At 37.5% G+C, this 10,000-nt stretch overlaps 3 protein-coding genes across 3 annotated transcripts; 2 read left to right on the plus strand and 1 right to left on the minus strand.

Annotated features, from left to right (window-relative positions):
* Positions 1-6,535: 6,535 nt before the first annotated feature.
* PHYBLDRAFT_171032 (hypothetical protein) lies at positions 6,536-7,661 on the plus strand (the record flags this gene model as incomplete). Its single annotated transcript, XM_018436478.1, has 2 exons — positions 6,536-6,545; positions 7,108-7,661. The coding sequence occupies 2 exons, from the start codon at positions 6,536-6,538 to the stop codon at positions 7,659-7,661; spliced, it is 564 nt and encodes a 187-aa protein (XP_018289001.1).
* A 302-nt stretch (positions 7,662-7,963) lies between these two features.
* On the plus strand, positions 7,964-8,753 carry PHYBLDRAFT_148179 (hypothetical protein; the record flags this gene model as incomplete). Its single annotated transcript, XM_018432030.1, has 5 exons — positions 7,964-8,029; positions 8,076-8,165; positions 8,243-8,299; positions 8,381-8,432; positions 8,557-8,753. 5 exons carry the CDS (start codon positions 7,964-7,966, stop codon positions 8,751-8,753), a joined length of 462 nt encoding a protein of 153 aa, XP_018289002.1.
* Positions 8,754-8,915: 162 nt separating this feature from the next.
* Positions 8,916-9,833, minus strand: PHYBLDRAFT_171033 (hypothetical protein; the record flags this gene model as incomplete). The annotated part of the gene is made up of 3 exons (XM_018436479.1): positions 8,916-9,306; positions 9,359-9,464; positions 9,785-9,833. The coding sequence occupies 3 exons, from the start codon at positions 9,831-9,833 to the stop codon at positions 8,916-8,918; spliced, it is 546 nt and encodes a 181-aa protein (XP_018289003.1).
* Positions 9,834-10,000: the final 167 nt, after the last annotated feature.

A 10,000-nucleotide genomic window follows, 5' to 3' on the forward strand; every position in this document is an offset into this window, starting at 1 on the left:
TTTGAACACCTTCAAATCTAAATATACTGTTTTTTTTCAAAAATTAACGTATTTAAGTAGGGAATATCACTAGGCGCCCAACAGCCGACCCAAAATACATACTAGCATAATTAGCTTTGCTTTCTGACTTTGCAAAATTACTAACTCACCCTGATATTTTTTTTAACCTAATAGACCTTTTTTTTTTCTAGACAAACCAGTGAAGCGAATTCTACCCCCGTTGTATTCAATGTACTTAATAAGAGGTCGGGTCCAAAAGCCATACCCATTCAATCCCCTCCATCCTAAAAAAAAATTCATCGATTATGTATAGCCGTACAATTCATTGATTTAATATATTCGCCTTCAATGCTGTTATAGGCAATAGACGGACTGACAACCTCAGGCTATTAACTAAAGCTTAACCCTCTTCTATTGATTTGATCTTTCACTGCAACCTAAATTAAAAGGTTGACCCCTAACATTGTTCATAGCCAAACAAAAACAACTCACTACAAGCAGTCTTATATGCATACTAGAACCCGAATTAAACAAAAAACTATGCACAAGGAATTTTAAAATGTATATTATAATATAATATAATGCCTATTAATTTTTTTTTCATATATTCAATCAACTAATGACCAAAGTCTTTGGTTAAACTGTACATGTACTTAAATAGCTACACCAAAAAACTAGTTTGAGAAATAAATGGGGGAGAGAGTAATAGGAAAGCTATTGATTTAATGGGGTGGATATAAAAATAATTAAAAAGACAAATTTGATTAAGATAGGAAAACAAGATACGTCGAAGTTATGGACAAAGGCAATGAGATAAAAAAAATAAAACTATTGCATAATGTGTAGTTGTGTATTATGTACGATATATTAAATTTATAGATCAATTGAATACGAATTGCAAAAGTTTTAATATAAGCAAGTAAATATATCGTATGTATTTATGATATGTAAATGCAAAGGGAAAAAATAGAAAAAAAAAATAAAAAAATAAAAAAATAAAAAACCTACGACATAGCGTATTCCCATGTGGTCCCCCACCATAGTACTGACGCTACCAGGAGAGACTTAACTGCGGAGATCAGACGGGATCCGGTGTGTTACTATCTGTATGGCCGTAGATTAATTACATATAAAAAAAAATTATTATATAGGAGATTAAAATAATCCAAAATAATCGGGTATAATAGGGTTATACTGGCTAAATAAAAAGCGGTTTGATTACATAAAAAGCGGTTTGATTACACAAAAGGTGGATATGGTTAAGTAAAAGGTGGATATGGTTAAGTAAAAGGCGGCTTAGTTAAATGAATGACCCAAACAGTATATTACTGGCCATATAAAAGGCGGTCTGCTTAAACCCAAAGCGGTTTGATTAATTAACCATAGTCTAATTAAGTAAATGACCCGAATTGGAGAATCTTGGTAGAAAAAAGCATGGTCTGGTTAAATAAAATATGGTCTGGTTAAACCAAAGGTGGTCTGGTTATATTAAAGGCGGTTGGCTTAACCAAAAGGTGGTCTACTCAATTATCTTTGATATAATTAATTAATTGACCCGAATGATATAGTCCTGGTATATTAAAGCACAGTCTGGTTAAATAAAATACGGTTAGGTCAAACCAAAGGTGGTATGGTTCATTAAAAGGCGATCAGCTTAAACTAAAGGCGGTCTGCTTAAACTAAAGGCGATTAGCTTAAACTAAAGACGGTCTGCTTAAACTAAAGGCGATCAGCTTAAATTAAAGACGGTCTGCTTAAATTAAAGACGGTCTGCTTAAACTAAAGGCGATCAGCTTAAATTAAAGACGGTCTGCTTAAATTAAAGACGGTCTGCTTAAACTAAAGGCGATCAGCTTAAATTAAAGACGGTCTGCTTATACTAAAGGCGATCTGCTTATACTAAAGGCGATCAGCTTAAACTAAAGGCGATCAGCTTAAACTAAAGGCGGTCTGCTTATACTAAAGGCGATCTGCTTATACTAAAGGCGATCAGCTTAAACTAAAGGCGGTCTGCTTAAATTAAAGGCGGTCTGCTTAATTAATTATACCTTAATTAATTATTTGACCAGAATGGTAGAATCCTGGTAGACTTAAAGAAGATCTGGTTAAATTAAAGGCAGTCTGGTTAATTAAAACGCGGTTTGATTAAACCAAAGGCGATCTGATTAATTAACTATAATCTAATTAAGTAAATGACCCAAATGGTAGAGTCCTGGTGGATAAAAGCAAATTCTGGTTAACGTAAAGGCGGTCTGGTTAGTTAAATGACCCGAATGGTAGAATCCAGGTAGATAAAAACATAGTCTAGCTATTTAAACGGTAGCCTGGTCAATTAACTTTATGTAATTAATTAATTGACCCAAAAGGTATAATCCTGGTAGATAATAGCATAGTCTGGTAGATAATAGCATAGTCTGGTAGATAATAGCATAGTCTGGTAGATAATAGCATAGTCTGGTAGATAATAGCATAGTCTGGTAATTAAAGGTAGTCTTGTTAATTAAACGGTAGTGTGGTTAATTAAACGGTAGTATGGTTAAACTAAAGGTTTCCTGGTTAAACAACTATATATAATTAATTAATTGACCCGAATGATAGAATCCTGGTAGATAAAAACATAGTCTGGCTATTTAAACGGTAGCCTGGTCAATTAACTATATATAATTAAATAATTGACCCGAATGATAGAATCCTGGTAGATAAAAGCATAGTCTGGTCGATTAAACCGTAGCCTGGTCGATTAAACCGTAGCCTGGTCGATTAAACCGTAGCCTGGTCGATTAAACCGTAGCCTGGTTAATTAAACAGTTGTCTGGTCAATTAGCTATATGTGATTAATTAATTGACCCGAATAGTAGAATCCTGGTCGATTAAAGGTAGGCTGGTAAATTAAATCGTAGCCTAGTCAATTAAACGGTAGTCTGGTTAATGAAACGGTAGTCTGGTCAATTAAACGGTAGTTTGGTCAATTAAACAGTAGTCTAGTCAATTAAACAGTGGTCTGGTCAATTAAACAGTGGTCTAGTCAATTAAACAGTGGTCTGGTCAATTAAACAGTGGTCTGGTCAATTAAACAGTGGTCTGGTCAATTAAACAGTGGTCTAGTCAATTAAACGGTGGCCTGGTCAATTAAACAGTAGTCTAGTCAATTAAACAGTGGTCTGGTCAATTAAACAGTGGTCTGGTCAATTAAACAGTGGTCTGGTCAATTAAACGGTGGTCTGGTCAATTAAACAGTGGTCTAGTCAATTAAACGGTGGCCTGGTCAATTAAACAGTAGTCTAGTCAATTAAACAGTGGTCTGGTCAATTAAACAGTGGTCTAGTCAATTAAACGGTGGCCTGGTCAATTAAACAGTGGTCTAGTCAATTAAACGGTGGCCTGGTCAATTAAACAGTAGTCTAGTCAATTAAACGGTGGCCTGGTCAATTAAACGGTGGCCTGGTCAATTAAACAGTAGTCTAGTCAATTAAACAGTGGTCTGGTCAATTAAACAGTGGTCTAGTCAATTAAACGGTGGCCTGGTCAATTAAACAGTAGTCTAGTCAATTAAACAGTGGTCTGGTCAATTAAATAGTGGTCTGGTCAATTAAACGGTGGTCTGGTCAATTAAACAGTGGTCTAGTCAATTAAACGGTGGCCTGGTCAATTAAACAGTAGTCTAGTCAATTAAACAGTGGTCTGGTCAATTAAACAGTGGTCTGGTCAATTAAACAGTGGTCTAGTCAATTAAACGGTGGCCTGGTCAATTAAACAGTAGTCTAGTCAATTAAACAGTGGTCTGGTCAATTAAACAGTGGTCTGGTCAATTAAACAGTGGTCTGGTCAATTAAACGGTGGTCTGGTCAATTAAACAGTGGTCTAGTCAATTAAACGGTGGCCTGGTCAATTAAACAGTAGTCTAGTCAATTAAACAGTGGTCTGGTCAATTAAACAGTGGTCTAGTCAATTAAACGGTGGCCTGGTCAATTAAACGGTGGCCTGGTCAATTAAACAGTGGTCTGGTCAATTAAACAGTAGTCTAGTCAATTAAACAGTGGTCTAGTCAATTAAACGGTGGCCTGGTCAATTAAACAGTAGTCTAGTCAATTAAACGGTGGCCTGGTCAATTAAACGGTGGCCTGGTCAATTAAACAGTGGTCTGGTCAATTAAACAGTAGTCTAGTCAATTAAACAGTGGTCTAGTCAATTAAACGGTGGCCTGGTCAATTAAACGGTGGCCTGGTCAATTAAACAGTAGTCTAGTCAATTAAACGGTGGCCTGGTCAATTAAACGGTGGCCTGGTCAATTAAACAGTAGTCTAGTCAATTAAACAGTGGTCTGGTCAATTAAACAGTGGTCTAGTCAATTAAACGGTGGCCTGGTCAATTAAACAGTAGTCTAGTCAATTAAACAGTGGTCTGGTCAATTAAATAGTGGTCTGGTCAATTAAACGGTGGTCTGGTCAATTAAACAGTGGTCTAGTCAATTAAACGGTGGCCTGGTCAATTAAACAGTAGTCTAGTCAATTAAACAGTGGTCTGGTCAATTAAACAGTGGTCTGGTCAATTAAACAGTGGTCTAGTCAATTAAACGGTGGCCTGGTCAATTAAACAGTAGTCTAGTCAATTAAACAGTGGTCTGGTCAATTAAACAGTGGTCTAGTCAATTAAACGGTGGCCTGGTCAATTAAACAGTAGTCTAGTCAATTAAACAGTGGTCTGGTCAATTAAACAGTGGTCTGGTCAATTAAACAGTGGTCTGGTCAATTAAACGGTGGTCTGGTCAATTAAACAGTGGTCTAGTCAATTAAACGGTGGCCTGGTCAATTAAACAGTAGTCTAGTCAATTAAACAGTGGTCTGGTCAATTAAACAGTGGTCTAGTCAATTAAACGGTGGCCTGGTCAATTAAACGGTGGCCTGGTCAATTAAACAGTGGTCTGGTCAATTAAACAGTAGTCTAGTCAATTAAACAGTGGTCTAGTCAATTAAACGGTGGCCTGGTCAATTAAACAGTAGTCTAGTCAATTAAACGGTGGCCTGGTCAATTAAACGGTGGCCTGGTCAATTAAACAGTGGTCTGGTCAATTAAACAGTAGTCTAGTCAATTAAACAGTGGTCTAGTCAATTAAACGGTGGCCTGGTCAATTAAACGGTGGCCTGGTCAATTAAACGGTGGCCTGGTCAATTAAACAGTGGTCTGGTCAATTAAACAGTAGTCTAGTCAATTAAACAGTGGTCTAGTCAATTAAACGGTGGCCTGGTCAATTAAACAGTAGTCTAGTCAATTAAACAGTGGTCTGGTCAATTAAACAGTGGTCTGGTCAATTAAACAGTAGTCTAGTCAATGAAACAGTGGTCTAGTCAATTAAACGGTGGCCTGGTCAATTAAACAGTAGTCTAGTCAATTAAACGGTGGCCTGGTCAATTAAACAGTGGTCTGGTTAATCAAACAATTGTCTGGTTAATTAACTATATGTAATTAAATAATTGACCCGAATGGTAGAATCCTGGTCGATTAAAGGTAGCCTTGTTAATTAAACGGTAGTCTGGTCAATTAACTATATGTAATTAATTAATTGACCCGAATGGTAGAATCCTGGTAGATAAAAGCATAGTCTGGTCGATTAAAGGTAGGCTGGTCAATGGAACGGTTGTCTGGTTAATTAAAAGGCGATAAGCTTAAACTAAATGCGGTCTGCTTAATTATTTATACTCTAATTAATTAATTGACCCAAATGATTGAATCCTGGTAGATAAAAGCATGGTCAGATTAAATAAAAGGCGGGTCTGGTATATTAAATTACCCAACTGGGGAATCCTGGTGAATAAAAGTGGGTCATGTTAACTAAATGACCCCAATTATTTTGATACCAGTTAATAAAAGCAAGCGATTAACTAATTGACCCAAATTGCTTTAATACCAGTTAATAATAAACCGATTAACTAATTGACCCAAATTGTTTTGATGCTAGTCAAAAAGTTGGCTGCGTTAATTAAATGACCCAAATTGTATTTATCCTAGTCGAAATATGGGTTAGGTTAACTAAATGACTCAAATACTATAATTACCAGTCCATTGAGAGCAAATTCTGGTAAGCAAATGATCGATCTAGGTGAACATTGTGTATGTCTGGTCAATAAACAATGCATCCTGGTAAATGGGCGATTCATACGATGCATAAATGTTGCATTTAATTAATTAATTCATGAATCCTGATATAAAAAATATATTCGGTCGATAAAGGATTGATCCTGGTAAACAATGTATATTTCTGGTCAATAAACAACGCATCCTGGTCAATAATCGATCCATCCGATGTATAAATGATGAATTTAATTAATTAATTAATTAATCCTGGTATAAAAAATAATATTCGGTCAGTAAATGATCGATCCTGGTGAACAATATATATGCCTGGTTAATAAACAATGCATCCTGGTCAATAACCAATCCATCCGATGTATAAATAATGAATTTAATTAATTAACTTATGAATCCTGGTATAAAAAATAAATCCGGTCAATAAATGATCGATCCAGGTAAATAAATAATGAGTTCTGGTAAATAAATAATGCATCCGGTGAATAACCGATCCATCCGATGTATAAAGAAATGTTTTGGGTCGATAAATGATCAATCCTGGTAAATAAATAATAAATTCCTGGTAAACAATTGACTCCATGCAGCAATCCTGGTAAACATAAACAAACCGTCGATCTTTGTAAACAAAAGGGCGATCATTCCATGCAAAAGGGCGATCATAGTAGACAATATTGAATTATGGTAAATAAAAGGGTAAACATAGTAAAATAAAGGGGTGGTAAATGTAAAAAAATGAGCCCAAAGTGCTACCCGGATAAAAAACGAGCCACAATGCATGGCACCCGTGTCATAGTTGGCCATTGTTGTCAACTGGTTACCATATATGGAACAAACCTAATTATGCTTTTAATTGTTATGCATATAATTCAAGCCCAGAAAAAAAAGGTTTAAAAGTGTAATTTAATGTTTTTAACCTTTGGCGGAATTTGTAACGACCCCCCTATTATATGTATGAGAGAAGATGATTGAAATCTCAATAACAATTAATTTTGGAATTGTTTCAAAAATCTTTTTTCAGAGAGTTCTATGCGTGGGGTATTCTTCCCGAAGTTTACCTGGTGCCTCTTTTGCTCGGATTAGTAAAAGTTTTTTTTACCAGAAACTTTTGCTGGTCTCCCGACGCATATTTCGAACCATATACTTTTGCTTCGGCGAATTTTTGGGAACATCTGTTGGGGGGTAGTCTTTGTGCTGCTAATAATCTACAGATCCAATTTATTGGATTTGGACCAGGGAAATATTGTGTATTACTGGCCTTTGGCTATAAATATATATGTACGATGATGTCGGGTGAAAGTGTTCGAAGGAAATCAGATTTTTTATTTGATGGCCTGAAGATTATAACATCCATCTACCTGTTGTCTGGTAAAAGTTTACTTTTACCTGATTCCAGTAGAAAAACAGTGGAACTGGCAATATGGATATTATTTACGGAGGTTTTGGCTTCGAAAGAAGCTAGAGCTGAAAGAAATAATTTTACAACATTGGAAACAACATATTCTGGTGGGCTGCTTTGGGTATTAATGCTGGTCATTTTTGACCGGCTCTATGTTCATTGTGGTCTTTTCGGCTAGCTAATTTATTAGCTGGCTGAACCAACATTTGTAGTTACCTGGTTGATCCTGCCAGTAGTCATATGCTTGTCTCAAAGATTAAGCCATGCATGTCTAAGTATAAACAAATTCTATACTGTGAAACTGCGAATGGCTCATTAAATCAGTTATGATCTACATGACAATTCATTACTACTTGGATAACCGTGGTAATTCTAGAGCTAATACATGCAACAAAAGCCTCGACTTCGGAAGGGGTGCACTTATTAGGTAAAAGCCAACCTGGTGTTAAAGCCAGTTTTTTGGTGATTCATAATAATTCAATGCTGATCGCATGGCCTTGTGCTGGCGACGGTTCATTCGATTTTCTGCCCTATCAGGTTAAGATTGTAAGATAGAGGCTTACATTGCCTACCACGGGTAACGGGGAATTAGGGTTCGATTCCGGAGAGGGAGCCTGAGAAACGGCTACCACATCCAAGGAAGGCAGCAGGCGCGCAAATTACCCAATCCCAATTCGGGGAGGTAGTGACAATAAATAACAATGCAGGGCCTTTTAGGTCTTGCAATTGGAATGAGTACAATTTAAATCCCTTAACGAGGATCTATTGGAGGGCAAGTCTGGTGCCAGCAGCCGCGGTAATTCCAGCTCCAAGAGCGTATATTAAAGTTGTTGCAGTTAAAACGTCCGTAGTCGAATAGTAGCTTTTGGCTAGGTGACTTGATCTTCATTGGTCTAGTTCGCTTTAGTCATGGCTCTCACGTTTGGTACTGTCTGGTTGGCTTCGGTCGGTTAGATATAAGGCCAAACAAATTACCATGAGCAAATCAGAGTGTTTAAAGCAGGCTATAAGCCTGAATGTGTTAGCATGGAATAATGAAATAAGACGTGGCTCTATATTTCGTTGGTTTTAAGAGACCATTGTAATGATGAATAGGAACGGTTGGGGGGATTTGTATTTGGTCGCTAGAGGTGAAATTCTTGGATTGACCGAAGACAAACTACTGCGAAGGCATTTCACCCAGGACGTTTTCATTGATCAGGGTCGAAAGTTAGGGGATCGAAGACGATTAGATACCGTCGTAGTCTTAACAGCAAACTATGCCGACTAGAGGTTGGATAAGTACATTATGGCTTATTCAGAATCTTAGCGAAAGCAAAGTTTTTGGGTTCCGGGGGGAGTATGGGACGCAAGGCTGAAACTTAAAGGAATTGACGGAAGGGCACCACCAGGAGTGGAGCCTGCGGCTTAATTTGACTCAACACGGGGAAACTCACCAGGTCCAGACATAAGAAGGATTGACAGATTGAAAGCTCTTTCTAGATTTTATGGGTGGTGGTGCATGGCCGTTCTTAGTTCGTGGAGTGATTTGTCTGGTTAATTCCGATAACGAACGAGACCTTATTTTACTAAATAGACAGACCAACTTTTTAGTTGGGTTAAGCTTCGGCTTTTCTGTCTTCTTAGAGAAACTACCTGCGCTAAGCAGGATGAAGTTAGGCAATAACAGGTCTGTGATGCCCTTAGATGTTCTGGGCCGCACGCGCGCTACACTGACATAGTCAACGAGTCTATAACCTTGGCTGAGAAGCTTGGGTAATCTTTTGAAACTATGTCGTGCTGGGGATTGAGCTCTGTAACTATTGCTCATCAACGAGGAATTCCTAGTAAGCGCAAGTCATCAGCTTGCGTTGATTACGTCCCTGCCCTTTGTACACACCGCCCGTCGCTACTACCGATTGAATGGTTACAGCAAGAATATGGGATTGTTGGGAGCTAGTTGGCAACAACCGGCTTTCGATGAGAACTAGGTCAAGCTTTGCTATTTAGAGGAAGTAAAAGTCGTAACAAGGTTTCCGTAGGTGAACCTGCGGAAGGATCATTACCAATGTTGTCTACAGTTCAGCGTTTACGCTGGTCTGATAGTCTAACAAAACTTTGTGAATCGTCTCGTACCTTGGGATTTAAAAATAGCTGGTCATTAAACCGTCGAGCTGATCCCTATAGGAAAACAAAATCTTACTGAAGAACTGAATCTAGTTGGAAAACTAAAAGTTAACATGACCGCAAGGTTATAAAACAACTTTCAGCAACGGATCTCTTGGTTCTCGCATCGATGAAGAACGTAGCAAACTGCGATACTTAATGTGAATTGCAAATTCAGTGAATCATCGAGTCTTTGAACGCACATTGCGCTCACTGGTATTCCAGTGAGCACGCCTGTTTCAGCATCACAAAAACAACCACAAAACAATTTGTTTATTCGAATTTGTTTTGATTATGGATAGATCATGGTATTTATACCGTTGAATCATCTTAAGCAAAGCTTGTAAAAGAATCTTGTCGGTTATCAACAGA

Source organism: Phycomyces blakesleeanus (assembly GCF_001638985.1).
Source record: "Phycomyces blakesleeanus NRRL 1555(-) unplaced genomic scaffold PHYBLscaffold_17, whole genome shotgun sequence".
Classification (NCBI taxonomy): domain Eukaryota; kingdom Fungi; phylum Mucoromycota; class Mucoromycetes; order Mucorales; family Phycomycetaceae; genus Phycomyces; species Phycomyces blakesleeanus.